The sequence below is a fragment of the Ambystoma mexicanum genome, chromosome 6q (genome assembly GCF_040938575.1).
Source record: "Ambystoma mexicanum isolate Mex_15411 chromosome 6q, UKY_AmexF1_1, whole genome shotgun sequence".
In the NCBI taxonomy this organism is placed as follows: Eukaryota; Metazoa; Chordata; class Amphibia; order Caudata; family Ambystomatidae; genus Ambystoma; species Ambystoma mexicanum.
This window is the reverse complement of record NC_090937.1, coordinates 863173303-863190637: the sequence shown is the minus strand read 5'-3', so window position 1 is coordinate 863190637 and position 17335 is coordinate 863173303. Positions and strand designations below refer to the sequence as shown.

Sequence of the window (17335 nt, the reverse complement as noted above, 5' to 3'; positions counted from 1 at the left end):
ATGCAGGTTGTTCAGAGCCCACTCACTATTCACTTGGATGAGCTTGAGAAAGGATGCACGGCCAAGATTAATGCAGTGGTTCTTGGATTTACAACTTTTTTGTTTCACCGTCGAACACCAAAAGGTTAAAGAACAGGGAAATGTTGACTTTCTTAGTGGTTTCATATAAGGGGAAGAAACAGCCCTAAAGGGAAAGGTAAATGACGAATATCAGGTATTTGTCCATTGTCCCCAAGGAAGTGACATCAAAATAGTGACTGTACAAGTAACAACCCAAAAGTGGCAGTGTAAATCAGATGTTTAAGGAGCAGGCAAAGGAAACAGAAGATTGGCCCTTATGTGGGTGCAGAAAATGTGATATGAAGAGGAAGAGCAGATGGCATGGAGGAGAGAATTCTAGTGAGGCTGGGAGAAGAGATTGAAAGCACAGGGTGGTTTGGGAACAACAAGCTGGCTGGTTGAGAGCAGAGGGCATGAGTAAAAGGAAACTAATGATGAAAGATAGGGGTTAGGGGGCAAGACCATGGAGACATTTGAAAACAATGGAAATGAAATGAAACAGAAGGCGAGAGTTGAATGGTAGGATGGAGACAGATAGAAGTGAGGAAGAGATTCAGTAGCATGAAACGAGGCAGAAGAGAAGATGAATTGAAAGTTAATGATGGAGCTTAGAGAAGTAATATGAAAAACAGGACTCCAATCAAAAGGAAGGAACAATGATCAATTTGGGATCAAATTGGGGCAGGGATGAGAAGTTTCGAGGTGTGGAAGGATAGAAAGGGACGAGCTCAGCAGTGATTAAAAGAAGAAAACAACAGTTGGACACAGTAAGAGGGACGTGAGTGGACAAGGAGAGAGAGGAGTCAAAGAGGACACTGAAATTCTGAGCTGAAGGAGAAATAGAGAGCTGGGAGGGGGGAAGAAAGGAATGCAGGTGTGAAAGGTATCAGATAAATCAGAAAGGAAAAGAAAATGTGGGAATCTCAAGTCACAAAGGAGTTCCGTGACCATATATAGATATAGGCTTGCAGACTTTAAAAGGTCACCGAATGCTGAAGTTCCTTTTGTTTTCTCTTTTGCTAACAGTCCCTGAAAGATAGCACCTCTTGTGAAAGAAAAAGCCCTTGGTAGCAGAGCACTATTGCACCCAATCAATCAGTGTGAATGGGCATGAACTGGCAGTTGGAGTGGAACAGTGCACGAGGCATTATGCTCTGTAACAGCAGTTACCACCTGAACTATGCTAGCGGAGCAGGGCTGACTAATCAGTGGATTTTGTTATAACAAAGCTAGCTGTGGCACTACAAAGTGCTTGCCATAAGCAAATGCATTTCCACGCCTATATACATGTCTTAGCTTGCAATGGCACCTGTGCTGAAACATGCATGGACGTGTTTTCTCAATGTAAACCATCTTGCATGGCTGACCCCTGGCAAGCAACATACCGTTGTCTAGCCTACACAAGCAAGAATGTTGGAACTATCTGTGTTTATTTTTAATTAGAAATACTAAACAACCTCGAATACAAATCATAAAAATCCAGTTCTTCACATCACTATTTTCAAGCAGATAATGTGTCATGCATATTCAGCCTATCAAGCAATATGACAGCTTGTACAAACAGCTGAGCGGATGTGAGCTTGCTAAAATATTCAAAACTAGTGTCAATCCTTCCTTCGTTTCGGTAGCCAAAACAAATTCAGCCAAACCCATCAGAATAAGGTCTTCTTGCTGACAAGGTAGATGCTATGTGAAGGCCACACGCTGTTTTTTAGAATTATTTGTGAGCAAATCTATTCATATGTTATTTTAGAATCCCTTTCCCCAAACACTCCTGTTTATATATTTGCTGAAGTTACTTGTGGGGCATTCAGTAACTGTGGCACGTCTTCCTTTTCTTGCCACTTTCACAGCGGTCACGTGACTTCTTCTCTGGCATAAATGTGCCCACAGATGAGACAGCGCAGTGGGCGAGCACAGCAGCAAAGGTGCGCAAAAAGAAAGCCCGTCGCTGCTCCTCCGGGCACCGGACGTGCCATGGGCAGCCACTTTTCCTCAGTGCCATCTGGGATAAATAAATACAGGCTGTACCTCGCTGGATACATTACTAACCCTTGCACTGGAGGATATGCTTCTTCCACTGGGCATTTCTCGCCCTACTCCCCTTTAACATTCATTGATTCTCGTGCACTATGTTTTCTTCTCAATGCTCAATCATTAACTGCACAAACTGCTTTTTTTTTAAGGACCTGATCACTGATCATTTTCCTGACATCTTGTGTGCCCCAAAGATGTGGTTTTCTGACCCATAGGGCACTGATATAGTGCAGCTTCTTCCTGAGGACTGTCAAATGGTTCATAAGAATTGCATCTCCTCCCATCCTGAGGGGGGTATTGCAATTGTGTTCACATCTACAAACACGATGCTTGTGTTGATATTAGTCCATTTTATTAAAATGGAAGCGCTTTTGGTCTTCTGTACCTTAACTACTTTTTTGGTGCTACACTTATTGGTGGTCTACCGTCCTCCTGGTTATGACCCATTGTTCAGAGCTCTATTTATGAATCCAGTTGCAGATCTCAATGTAAAATGTTCTAGTTTATTGATCGTGGCCAATTTTAAATTAAACTTTAATCGCAAGTCAGATCCTCTCGCAGTTCAGTTCTTCGACAATATGGAGGACTCTGGATTCATTCAGCTTGTCCGTGAGCCAACTCACCAACAGGGCAACACGTGTCACTTAATATTCTCGGCACCTTCATCTATGAGGGTTCATCCAGTTTTTCAAATTACCTGGTCAGACCACCTCATAGTGGTGTTTACGATTAAAACATGGGTAGTCCACACAACACCCAGCCTCGCTGGGGTATTTAAACATACCTGCCGCTCAGTGAATAAGGAAGACGCTATCTCCTGTGTGACAGGAAAGTGTGGTATCCAGACAACAGACTGATACACAGTTACACAAGCAGCCACCATATGTGCTGATGATCTGCCCCCAAAATGTTTGGTTATGACCTGCAATCGTCTGACACAGACTTGGTTTACAGAAGATCTTAAAGACTTGCCATTAAAACTGGCCGAGCGCAAGTGGCGGGTGGGCTATTTTCAGAGTAACAGACAGGCCTGTTTAGATGGCTCTATAGTTTATCACAGCGCTATTCAGAAGGCCAAATGCTTCTTCGTCGAGGAGAAAGTTGAATTAGCCTTGAATCAACCCAAGGACCTTTTTCTCCTGGTACGTACAATCACATCTTCTCCCAATTCTGTATCCAGGGCAGCGCCATAAGCTTTCTGTGATTCTCTCTCGTCTTGTTTGTACAGAAAATAATCTATGCCATTGACCCTCCTGATTATATCCCTATCATGGAAAGTACCACTCATTCTTGGTCTTCCTTCCCTGTATTCTCTGAAGAAGAAATCCTAGAGGTAACCTCCAAACATAACTGGGCATTACCTGCAGACACTGCCCCTCTGGATATTTGGAAAGAAATCAAGCCTAAAGTAGCTCCTGGGTTGCTCAGGTGGTGAATGTTTCATGCACCACCGGGTTGATTCCTATGGAGTTGAAACAAACATTGGTTGTCCTGCTCTTAAAAAATAGTCTTTGGACCCCTCTACCCCAGCTATCTTCTTTCTTTTCCGATGAAGCTCCTTGAGTCTCTTGTCTCCCCTTTGCTTAGCCAGTTCCTAGAGGAGTCAGGTTTCGTTGGCTTTTTCCAGTCAGTTTTTTGCCCGAGCCATGGGACTGAGAGTGTTCTAGTCTCAGCCATGGAGGATGTGGTGAGGCTTCTGACCAGGGTGGAGTGGGGCACTGGTATTATTAGATTTCTCAACCGCATTTGATACAGTTTACCATTCCATCATGTTGGATCGCCTCGCCTTAGCTGGTCTCACCGGGCTTGTACTGAAATGGTTTTCCTGTTTCCTGTCAGAAAGGACACAAACGCAATCCCTTGCTGCCTTTCATTTGGCATCTGTCTGTCTCTCCTGTGTTGTTCCGCAGGGCTCAGCCTGTCCCCTATTTTTTTTAACATATACATGCAACCTCTGGGTGGTCTCATCCACTCCCATGGCTTTAGGTGTTATTCATAGGCAGATTACACACAGATTTTAGTCCAGTTGAATCTTCTGCTTTTTTAACATATCATCTCAGTTTAGGAGCTGCCTGGAGGCTGTGGGATGGTGAATGAGTTCCAACTGGCTAAAATTGAATGGGGATAAGACAGAGGTACTTGTGGTTGGACCTCTGTCTATGGCTGCTCTGTGCACCCCTTCTTTTTGGCCTCTTTCGTTGGGACCTTCCTCGCCTATGACGTATGTCATGATTTGGGAGTGAAGCTGTCTTTTTCTCTCTTGATGAAAGCCAAGGTTGGCGCCGTCTGTCAGGGAGGATATTTACCGTTGACAATACTTCAGAAAGTTCTTCCCATTTTCCGGAGCCATCTTCATGCACTAGTAGTAGCTTCCTTGGTTATGAGCCATTTGGATTATTGTAGCTCACTGTATCTGGTGCAGCCTTTACATCTTATCAAACGTCTACAGTGACTGCAGAATCTTGCAGCTCGGGTGGCCTCTGGGACACCTTATGGTACGAATACTACAATCATTCTTTGTCACCTTCATTGGCTCCCAGAGGGAAAACACATCGAATTTAAGTCTCTCTGTGTTGCTCACAGTGTCATACATGGAGTGCTAGCTGAATACCTTTGGGCTAAGCTTCAGCTTTACGTCCCTACCTGGACACTCCATTCTTTGAATAGTTATCTTTTGGTGGTTCCATGCTACAAGCTGGCCAGAACTGGTGGACGTGCATTCTGGTTGGCCGCTGTCAAGTTGTGGAACACGTTGCCGCGGAATGTCTGAATTACAGCGAATCATCTTATGTTTAGGCACACTCTGAAAACTTTTTTTATTTTGACCTGCACTGGCATGACCTATTTGGACTGTGCTATCAGCGCCAAGATTCCTCTGGCGAATGTGCGCTTTACAAATTCTATAACATAACATACGGTGTCATGTATCTCATCTTAACGTCTATATGCTTCTACTCGCATGACCTTTTCCTGCTGACCCACTCTTGCCAGGAATATAAAGTAAGTAGCTCGTTCAGTATTGCACAATAATTGTCATTAGCCTATTTCCAAAAAGGGTCGATTTGCCAATGTGCACGTTCTTACATAGATTTGAGAAAGTTCTTGGGTAATTTTATCAGAACCCTCTCCACAAATCTCTCTGCTATCTTTGAAACACAAGGGACATTCGAGGCCGATGGATACCCTAAACGTTGCCATGAAGGTACTAACACCCCAGAAAGATGGTTCAGTGGGGTACCAAGCCAGATGTATACATCCGTGTGCAACATGCCGATCATAGGTTTGAATGCAGGGAAGAAGGACTCACACTTTTACCATTTTGAAGTTCAGTGGGAGGACCACTGACGGACTGGAAGGAGTGAGAATCTGCACAGTATGTGTGGGCATGTTTTTTACACATCACCCTAGTATAAAACCATGTGAGATGGGCAAAGTCAAAGCCAGTGTAGGGTTCCCAAATCCATTTTGCAACATTATACTAATGTGACTGGACTTTTTACACACCGTGAGGGATGCCAATTAGAAATGCGCAATAATCCGGCAATTTCTACAGAAACTAAAACTAATTGTACACTCATGTGCACCATTTTTGTTTTAGGAGCCTGCATTTAGGTTCTGCATTTTCCACATGCGCATATGATCGCATATGATCACCACACCAGTCCCTGCACAAAATACCTGATTTGCTTCTGCTATGTCTGTAGAAGGGCATGGACTGGTGCATGTGTAATATAATGCGATAGTCATGATTTGTAGAGCACAAACTAGGGCCCAAAGGCATCTAGGCTCTAAGGAGCGACACTGGTGAGTTGAGAAACCAAAGGTCTACTTGAAAAGGTGTGTTTTAGGGTTTTTTGAAACTGCAGGTACCCTGCCGTCACCCATAAATCACACAGCAGAGGAGGTGGGGGTCAGAACCTAGAAGGACCGACCCCCGCTCTGAGCTTTCTGAAAGCGTCGGATTTTCAGCAGCTGTTGGGATTCTGAACGCAGACTCCTAGTGGGCACTAATTTAGCTGTGCCGATAGGCCGCAAGAAAAGAGACCTACCATTTGGGCGGGTTATCTGTCAACACTTTCATTGCTGGAGCTATGGCTGTCAGATTGAGACAATGAGCTAGGAAAGCATGCATGTTAATGTGCCATGGATAGGTACTATTTATGGACTGCACTGTATCAATGTAATGTACACAATTGCGGAAAGCCTCTTCCTTGCCCGGGAGGTGCAATGCTGCATGAGCGAAGCCAATATCAAGGAAGTGTGGGGATCTGACATCCAAGTTTGGGGACAACAAAGGCCATCCTTTTGTATGGTCTGTGTCAACGTGCTGCAAGGTGACTCATACGTCTTTTTCATTGTGTGCGACTTGCATATACTGGTTGGGTTTGATTAGTGCGCAAAAATGCAAGATTTGATTTTACTTTTGCTGTTGTGTCCCTTCAACAAGAGATAGAGATTAAATAGTATCAACACGCCTCACGTTATTTGCAACCTTTTGTTCTGTTGGGCTGGAGAAAACTCCCCAAAGAATGGTCTCTCTTAGGGACAATATAATGGGCAGATAAAGTTGGCATCACTGCTTCCCACTTTCTCAACATTTTGCACAAATGGATCAGATGTACACAAAATGACTATACGGTAGCAGTACAAGCAAAACGTAAACAATATATTCTATATTTAAAAATGAGGGCGGAAAATATCAAAAAAAGTGTTTTAAATCATACATGACATTTCCAGAAAGACTGCTTATGGTATGTTTGTAATTGTGAATCAATTATTGGAAACATAGCTGATTTGTTCTAATCCGGTGGATTTTCAGAAATGCCACTTGGGGTACATTTAATTACGCTGGATGCTATATCCATTCAGAAATGTGCAAAATGCCTAATGGAGCCTGGTGAACAATTGCAGTGTTAAAGAATTGAAGTGTCATACATTGTGAAACGCATGTAATATATGTTAGGCACTCGCATGTTTGTTCCTGTGACTTCACTTGTTCTCACAATACCGAATAGAACATTTGTTTATCAAAATACAACGATACAAGTAAAAGGCACATGGCCTGATTCACAAACGCATTTTACAATAGAACAGTCCCACTGAAAAGCGCTTTGTAAATCAGGCCCAGCGCCAGCTGAGACATGTGCTATATCTTGCTTCTAGCCAAAACAGAGGCGCACATTTTGACAGGTTTGAAGGAGAAGTGTTATTCATCTTTCCGCCCATGATCAGCTGTAATCTCTTTCAATAACGTGTTAATGCCATTTCAGACCCACCCTGCCAGACGGAACTCAGCAGCATCCAGAAGCAGCAAGCGGGAAGGAAACTCCTGGGTGAGTTATAGATCATTCTTTTGAAGGCTTTATCGCTTACATAAATAACTCTAGTGGAGCAGAAACAGAAAATCAATATTAATCCACTAAAGATATACCGCACTAAATTCAACTGCTACAATTTATGACATTTTTTAAACCTATTCAACTTACCTTTATTACCTTACCGACTGAAGGATATTGCATCTGTTTTATTACTCTAATTGAATGCGTGTTTTTATAGGTCTTGTAGCAAAAAGCCCGACAAAAGCAATAGCGAGCAAAGACTCGCAGAAACACTGAGTTGACTTCTGGGGCCAGATTACAGAAACTTTGCACGGGTGCAAGTGCCAAGTGTGCACGGTATTAGCACTAGGGCAAAGGTTGCCCTATTTTTAAAAACACTGGGACACATTAATCAACCATTGCACCCCAACAAGTGCAGTTTGGCATATTAAGAGCACCAGGGCTAACATTGCATTAGTGCTAAACAGATGCATTTTTGATGAATGTTTGCATCAGGGAAAAGTGATCCCTAGTGCGTTTACCATTCCGTGTTAGCACTAGGGCAAACTTTGCCGTGGTGCAAAAATGTAGTGACAAGGCATCTTTTTTGCACTAGGGCAATTTTTACCCTGGTGCTTTTTATATGTCAAACTGCACTTGTCGAGTTGCAATGGTTTTTTAATGTGTCCCATTGTTTTATAAATAGGGCAAACTTTGCCCTAGTGCTAATACCGTGAAAATGTTGCACTTGCACCGGTGCAAAGTTTCTGTAATGTCTATTACATATAGAGCCTGATTTACAATCCCATTGAAAAACGTTGTGTAGATCAGGCCCATAATGTCTTCAATGAATGCTCCCTTAAACAAAGCAACTCATGAGAATGTGACTGCATTATACTCATAGATTCTTTAGATGTGTGGCGAGTGGAATTTCATGTGCGCCATTGCACTCATTGCTGGGAGTTTCCGCAGCTTGTTTTCCACCAATAAGAACGACGCTGCAGAGCGCTGTCTAAGGTTATCTGATTCCAGGAGGTGGGTCGTGACCAGCAGAGCTCACTAAAGTTCTCTGCTGGTGGGGATACCACCTTGCCAGGGACCTCCTCTCAACTCTACTGGGTAGATGAATGTGCATGCGGGATACATGCAAATACACTTTGCTCTCTGACTGCCGCACTGTCAGTGATTCTGGTACTACTGTGGCAGTTGAATTATGGTTACCAATGCCTAGAATTAAACCAGTTTAACACTTGCCAACAGGTGTTCAAGGAGGCATCTGTGGAGCAGCCAGACACACACCCTTCTCAGGGGGGTGTTGGGCCACCACAACGTCCCTTATCCACTGAGCAGTGATATTTTCACCACGCACTACAGTGGAATATGCAACCGTCAAGCAGGACCATATGACAGAATGCCATATCTGAGAGCAGGCTATACAAAGTTTTTTTCTTTTTGGTAAACCAATTTTAAACTTACAATTCTGCCTCTGGAAGTGGCCTCGGCTAATCAGACTCACATTTATAGTGCTTCATGATTGATAGTATAGTGAAAATATAAACAACTGCTGAGCCTGAATACTTTTCGTTTTTTCTATTTATTTTTTATTAGCATTTGGTTTTACAAATGAAAACCTTAAGATTTTATCATAAAATTCAACAAGAACAAAGAAAAATATAAGAAAAAAAGATGTGGTATGATGCCATATTATAACATTTAGCACTTTCACTTAGAAGCAAAATAAGTTATTACATTTTTATTAATGTCAAATTTAACATTTAGGGCATGCATTCTGAAACACAGCAGTTCATAACTTTTCCTGTATTCTTAGGAACTCTTCTTGCAAAAAGTCTAAGAGTTCAAGTGTCAGAGAGATTTTTTTTTCCCTGGTAACAGCAAGCAACCCCATTCCTCGATTGATTTTGTTGCATATTGTAAGCAGTATTTGCCTAGCCATCTGCTTCTTTCTTGTATCAGATCTGGGCAATGCATAGGCAAATGGAATAGTGTCTCTCTCTCGTTTTTACAAAGCCGGCATGTATAATCTCTCTCTGTGGTTACGTTTCTTGCTTCTAAGAGTTCTTTTGTAGGCATCAGATTCATACGAAATCTCATAAAATCTGTTCTACGCCAATGGCATGGGAATCTTTTCAGATATTGGCATGGATCTCCCCTTTCTCTGTGTGCGAGATATTTCTGAGCATAGAGTTTTACATTTCGAACCTGAGATCCACTCCTGGTCATACATTTGTCTTTTCGCTTTATCAGGGCATGTCATCAAGTGTTCCTCTGTCACACTCGGTTCTTCCAAGATATTTAAACATGATGTCCTCCCATTTATAAGCACTTTGTTCGAAGTATCTGCCAGCGCTTTATTCAAGGTTTTGAACCCTTCTTCCAGATTTCCCAATAAACATTTCCAAAGGAAGGCCACTGACTTCCATTGCACCACTGCAAGGAGTGAAGTTAACCCCATCTCTTCACATATTAGAACAATAGGAGTAGCTGTTGTCAGGATCAGTACCAATCTCCAAAACAATCTTTCTAATTTAGGCCATAACTCTTTAGAAATGAGGCTTGTAGATTCTGACCCATAAGTGATTACAGGGATGACTTTCATTTTGTAAAAGTCGATTATAGGTTGCAGCGTGAAATTGCAATATTTTTTTAATAGTATTTTTACCTGAGAGGTCAGATTTCTCATTTTTGATTTTAACCACAGAACATGGGGTAAATCCATTATGCCATTGCTGATGCATATCACCAGCTATATCAAGCTGGTTACTTCTGGGATTTTCTCTTTTTTTTAAATGCCACACTTGATTTGTCGATGTTTTATGTGCAATTTTCCCGCACAATGTCAGGATTTTTGATTTTGATGCATTTGTGGCCAATCCGTTTTCTTCCAGATATGTTGTAGTTGCATCTAGTTGTCTTTGTAATCCGATTCTTGTCTGATCTAGCAGTATTAGGTTGTCTGCGTATAGCAGATGCCCAACTGCTATCCCTGCTAGTCTTGTAAGAAATATTTTGATGTTATCAAAAGCATTTGGAATGTCTGAAATAAACTGATTAAACATCATCAGGGCCAATGTGCATCCTTGTTTTAGTCCTACTGTTGTTCTAATTGGGCTTGTGAGAAGACCTTTTTTGTCTAACTTTACTCTTATGCTGGTATCTGTATGTAGTACTATCAGGACCTCTCTCAAGTCCCCAGGGCATTTCTAGGACTTCCATTTTTCCCACAGTTTGGTTCTTTCAACGAGATCAAATGCTGTAGCTAGATCGATTGATGCCAAGTAGACCCTACATCCGGATCTAGCTTTGTAATAGCCTTAATATGATTGATGATAAAAAGATTTAGTGCTGTACCCATGCCCTTCTCAAAGCCACTTATCAAAATGGCCTGTGTTCTTTCTCCAGGCATTGAGTTCTCTAAGAATTAAGGCTCCAAAACCTTCCCCATAATGTCAAGAAGAGCAATAGGTCTGTAATTTGATGGTTCTGACCTGTGACTCTTCTTGAATATGGGTACAATTATTGATGACGTCCTTGTTGGGGTAATCTGTTTTGTTTTTTTAAATTTCATTGAACACGTCAAACATCACGCTAGACCAGTCATCCGGATCCTCTTTGAGTCTGCAATTTGTCAGGCCATCAGGCCCTGGTGGCCTTGAATTACTAGAAACTAGTATCAGTGCTTTAATGTCTTCTCTTTTTATCAGAAAGGACCATGGATAATTGATGGGCTTTTCCCATCGCCTGGACTCATTTGAAAAGGGTTTGAAAATGCTCTCACCAGGGTTCCACTGACACTCCATTAGAAACTAAGGAGCTTTGTGGCACATTTAGGGCATTTGTTATTCTCCATATACCCATAGTGTTTTTCGTGCTGTTCAGTCTTAGCATCTCCGCATCGTCCCACTGGTAGAAGAGCCATTTTTTATATTGTAGTTTCAGTTTTTTATTTACAAACAGACCCTTTTGATCTTTTTTCTCATTATCGCTAAATCAAACATATGAGTTTTCTTAAACCCTCCTTTTGAGGTTCCAGTGTTCGTAGCTATAAATGTCTCAAAGTTTGAGTCTGATATGAATGATTCTTTCTCACCAGAGCAGATTTGGATTCTATTACATACTTTCTCAGAATACACATTGATATTAATCTCTATCGAGTTACCATGTGGCCAATTTCCGATGGCTGCAGTCACTTCTGATTCTTTTATCTTCATGTCTGTTAGGTTTGCATACAGTTTTTCGGAGGCAAACAGATAATAAAGAATTTGTCGCTCTTTCCCTCTTCCCCAGGTAAACTTTGGAGAGATGTCTCCTTGTATGTACCCGTTACCCATATTAATATTTCTCTCCTCCATTTCCTCTCACCATAGGAGGCCACTCAAAACTTGGGGAGTTGAATGCATGCATCAATTTGTAATGATAGTGCCATTGGTTTCAAAGCAGTGAATATTCAAATTGCTGCATATAAGAATCTCCAAGTCTGCTGTTAGCTCAGTAGCGTCATCCATAATTATTGCCATGAGTTTCACAAAGTCTTTTTCTGTTTTTACTGCCAAATTCCAATATAGATTAAAGAGGAGGAGGGACCCAATTTGGTTCGGAGTATCAAGGGACATGGACAGTATTCATTAATCACCTTGATTTTCAAATGAATTTTAAAGTCATTATTAGACCCGTGGTCGGGCGCCCACTTGTCCCTTTTACTGCCGGATTAAAGTATGCATCATAACCCTCAAATAATGGACATTCCCTCAACCAGTTCTCCTGGAGGAAAATGATCCCAAAGCTTTCAAAATCTATATCAATTGGGCAAAACAAGTGGACAAAACCAAGCATGTTCCAAGAGGCTAATAGATAGTCGAACTCTGTTTTGAACACTGCACCACTTCTTCATTTATCCCCGGCTATGACCTAGTTTTTTCATCTGCCAGAGCTCCGGCCACCATTGACCAGCTTTCATCCGTAATCATCTTTTCCTCAAATACTCTCCTTCCTGGTGAGCCCTTAAAACTTCTATTTTTTTTTTAACCGTTACTTTCAAAGAACTGTCTACATCATCATAAACTCCTTCCCCTCTTTCATTAATGTCATGATGGACTTCGGCATCTTGAAATTGGTAACTGTCACTACTTTGTCGTCTGTAATTTCCTTTTTGCTTTGACCCTTGGTTCTCATCTATTGGTTCGTCATTGTCATAAGCACAAAGTCTGAAGCCCATAGTGAGCAGTTTTTGTGCTGCTTTCAAAATCTATTTTTTCGTTTCCTTGGAGGCGACATAGATGATTACTTTCTCTAGTCTTTTATCCTCTGGAAATTCAATCAGGTGAAGATCTGTAATTTTGATGTGCTTTAGTGACGGAATACAATGCAACAAATGCAAGCTGTTTGCAGGGTTCAGCACAAAGTCATCATTTATCCTGAGCACTCTCTCTAGCAAAAGGCAGTAAGTACTAGAATCTTTATTTCTTAATCCAGACGATCAACTTTTGCAAACTTTTATCATGGGGGTCAGTTGTATTTTCTTTACCGTTTGATTTGGACTGTATCATCCTTCTTTTTTCGTCCAGAATTAGGAATACATTTTTTTTAGTGCACCTTGTTACTTTCAGGGGTACACATTTAGAAGGGAATGGCTCTTCATCGATATCAGATTCCATATGCTCATGGTTTCTTTTATCTGTAGATCTTTTCCCATTAATGTCTTGATAGGTTGATTTCTGCTCCTTCGATGATTCATATGTCACAGATTAAACTACCATAGATGTGTCATTTCTATTCTCCACAGGACTTTTATTCTGAGTTCTCTTGGGTAGTACAATTTGTTTCTCTGAATTTCTACCCAACCGTCTCCTTTCTACAAACACTATTTGCCTGTGTGACGTTGTGCACTGTGGTGCTATCTTGTCATCTGATTCCTCCTCTTCAAATGAAGGGCCCTTATATTGATCGCTTTCCTCCTTCTGCAACTCGACTCTGTTTTCCGGGTACGAGTTAGAATCTTCCTCTTCTGAAATTTTGTAGGTCGATAAATTCATGAGCATTTGTCTTTGTATTCTTCCTCTGTCATTTCCTTTTGTCCATCTATTTTATTGGCAAGTAAATACCGCTTTGCACTACACTTCTTGTCCTCATTAGTAATTAGGTCTGGTGCTAGAGAATCTCTTTCACTTTTTCTTGATGTAATAACTGTTCTGGCTTGTGCAGAGCTTTTTTTTCTTTTCCTCTTAGTGCTAGTAGTCACCATTTGTTCATTGAGGGAATCTTAATCTTCACATTTCTTTTCTCTCTCATGGCTCCGGGATCTCGTAGGCAGCAGCTCCGTTGAAAGATCCTTAGATACAACTAGTGTACATTAGAGCTGGTTTGGGTGTTTTTTACCACTTTGGCTCTCCGTTAATTTCTATCCTGTATGATCGGGTCTATTGTCTTATGCAGAATGTTGGTTATCTTGTCACTGTTTTTCTCTAAAATGGTTTGAATGGCTGTCACAAAACCCTCAATAAAAATCGATTTTGAAATAAGCATGGCAATTAGATTCGATTGGCCTCTAATTTGGTCATTTAGTGACTCATGTAATTTCAAGTATGGTGTCAAAGTTATTGTTAGTGCCACTATCAGGTCAGCATCAACATTTGTTTTTTTAGAGGGTGGATTGTCTGTGATCAGCAGGTCACTAACCATTGAATCTTTGGTTGAAGGTTTGTCAGAAGTCGACAGTTTGATAGCCGCGAGTAATTCCTCATCCGTGGGAGGCAGGTCAGCTAGTAGCTTTGCACCTCCTGTTGCAATTGTTTCTTCAAGGGATCCGACTTCTGCTGCTTTATGCGCTGGCCATCCACATCAGTGACCACTGCTACTGTTTTATTTAACTCATCTAGATCTTATTATTAGTCATTGATTCCTTTGATGAAAGGGAAATGACATGCGCCCCTGACAACTCAGAGTTCTGTAATTCAACATTGGTTGCAGGGAAGATTAAACAGTCCACCTGGGTTAGCTCCTCATTAACACTAGCGGCCAGCTCAGATTTTTGAAAGAAACATCTTTGTCTGGAAGCCAGCATTTGAGAGGTTAGGGTAGTCGGTTTCCATGCCCCTCTGCCTCTTAATACAGAGCATTTCTAACTATTGGATCCATGAAACTATTCCTGCTTCCAAATGCATGTACTTTCAAGAAAGAAGCTCCAGAAAATGACAAGCATAACTCGTCCGAGAGGCTGCCCAGGTTAGGGCACCTTTTATCCTCCCCTTCAGCTGGCATAACAGGAGACTCTACTGAGCCGGTCGAAGTCATGGTCGATGGAATCTGGCATGCATTGGCTATAATATCAGGGGAAGGTGCTATGTCCATCTGTAGCATGTTCTCAGAAGAAGTGGTTGAAGAGCCATTCTCTACCCTGATGTTAATTGGGCAAGTATTCAATTCCTCCATTCGGCCCTTCTCCCCTATAAATACCCCAAGCACATCTACTTAGTTAGATAAGTTCATTGGTGATTGCAGGCTCTCAGACCTCATACGATCTGCACCTTGGGGCACTTCATCCACTTGATCCGCTTTTGTCAGAGAATTTTCCATTGATTCCATTAATTGTGGCGCCTGCATTGATTTGGCCATTGCTCATGTGTAATCTTTGTTGGATAAGCCTCTGCTATTATCCGATTACACTGTGGTCATGAGCCTTAAATGTTTATTGAAGTTAGCAAGACCACTAATTCAAAAATAACGACTTCTGTACTGTTTTTCCAGATACAGCAATATAAGTCTGTTAAGTCTATTAGGCCCAGGTTCAAAGAGGGATATCCCTCGCAGTCGCCGGAGCAATTATAAAATTCTGAAGTACTGAAGTACTGAGCAACGCTAGCTGGGTCGGTGCCTTTAGATCAGTCACATACCCTCGGTGGAACGCCGGCGCCATTTTGAAGGGTTCTGGTTCAGTAAAATCCATTGAGACAGAAAACAGTCTCACAACAGTCACAGTCACTGGAATGTCGGCAGAGCGCAAGGCAGAATCTCTAAGCAAACCTCTGACGAACCTATGGCCGAACACTTGGCGCAACACTCCGCCCACGCTCTGCTGTAAGCAAGTGTTATACCGCTGCTGCTCCTCCTCCTTAGCAACATCCTAAGCAACCAGAGCTTGGTAATGCAGCAGAGGCAGGCAGAAACACACCAATGCCATCAAAGATTACCCACAGAATGAACGTTGGCCCAACACTCGGCCCAACATGCCATATCTGAGGTCAGGCTACAAAAAGCTTTTTTGTTTTTGGTAAACCAAATTGACACTCATAATTCTGCTTCTGAAAGTGGCCTCTGCTAATCAGACTCACATTCATAGTGCTCCATGATTGAAAGTATAGTGAAAACATAAACATCTGCTGAGCCTGACTACTGTCACCTTTCAGCAGCTGCCTTATAGTTTGTCAACATGGTTGTTACATACTAACATGTACATTTGTGTAGACAGCCTTATTCAACCTAACGTTTCAGTAGTCTGAGACTCCCCTTAACCTTGGGCAGTCCTGATTTAAATGTATAATAGTATGCTCCCAGAACCTGGTGGTAGATTAATATCCAAATGCAAGCCATGTCTCTTTTTAAAATAGTAGCATCTGGGAATGTGCAATTATACTGGCCAAACCCCTTTGATATAATTCTGTTGTCAGATTGGTTTCTATTTATTTCCTCTGTAAGGACCTTCTATGTACTCACAGTCTGGGATTGAGATTTGACCAAAACTGACTTTTGGGCTCAACCCCGGCAAAGCTTTTATTCTCTATAGTCACTTTCTAGGAGAACAAGACCTACCCCCAAAGGTGCCGAGAGAGCACCCGTAATTCAAAGGTCAATCTCTATCAGCAAAGGGATGTCACCCAAGGGTCACAATGACTAGAGACTCTTTGATTCATGGGATCCAGGAAAGAGGATGGAGTTTACAGTATCTGGGAGAGGATTTAGGGACGGGCACCACCATCTTAGAATGTCTGAGGGCGTCCACAATTTCTGTGCTTCTTCATTAATTCCTACAGACATAGCACATTTGGACTGAAATCAACTGGAAAAGACACTGACCACAGGCACCATAATTGGATATTTGCCAAAAGCTTGAAATGGAGCCATCCATTGTGACAGAAGACTATATAAAGGGGTGATCCCCGCCCCTCTTTTGATTGAATCATCTTTGAATGATCTAAGTCATCTGCTGTGGAGATTAATAGTAAATCTCCAAGAAGGGAGCGGCACACTTTCATCACCCTTCCCAGAGGAAAATGTGGGTTGATGTGCTGCGTTTACAAGCCCAATCTACTGCTTGAACACTGGAACCAGGATCCTGCTCACTGGAGAAGTTAGTCCCTGCAGATGCACTCTGGTAATTTTCCGAGCTGGGGAGGGCAACACATGGACTCCTCTATATCTGAAGACTGTGGACTGGGTCCTCAAACCACAAAGAAGCAACTTTGCAACCTTGGGTTCTGTACCTCACCTCACTCAACTCTTCTAGCTGACTTGTCCTTCTTTGAGTCCTTTTGAGATTCTGCAGGATCCTTGTAACTGCCTTTGTCAATCTACACAGTTCAAGACATTGGGCCTCATTCCGAGTTTGGAGGTAATCATGGCGCTAATACCGGTACCGAGTCCGCCCTCGTTCAATGGGGACTTACCAGTTTATTCCGACCTTTGCGGGACCGGTAAGTCCCCATTGAAAAAGCCATTCCCCATTCCCATTTGGGCCCCTATAGGGCTCAATGGGAAGGCAATAATAACGGTATCGCAAATTGCGGTACCGTTATTAGCTCTAAAGTCCCTTAACGGGTCCCGTCCTTAACGCCTGGTAAAACCAGGCATTAAGGATGGGACCCGCTAAGGGAACTCGGAATAGGGCGCAAAGGGATTACCGGCACCGG

General features: G+C 42.2%; 1 protein-coding gene across 1 annotated transcript in view; it reads left to right on the top strand.

Moving 5' to 3' along the window:
• SPOCK3 (SPARC (osteonectin), cwcv and kazal like domains proteoglycan 3) overlaps window positions 1–17335 on the top strand; it is a 1387609-nt gene that overhangs the window by 1330429 nt on the left and 39845 nt on the right. The window contains exon 8 of the mRNA XM_069631385.1: window positions 7368–7430. Within this exon, the coding sequence (XP_069487486.1) occupies window positions 7368–7430 (63 nt within the window). The remainder of the gene's footprint in view (window positions 1–7367; window positions 7431–17335) is intronic.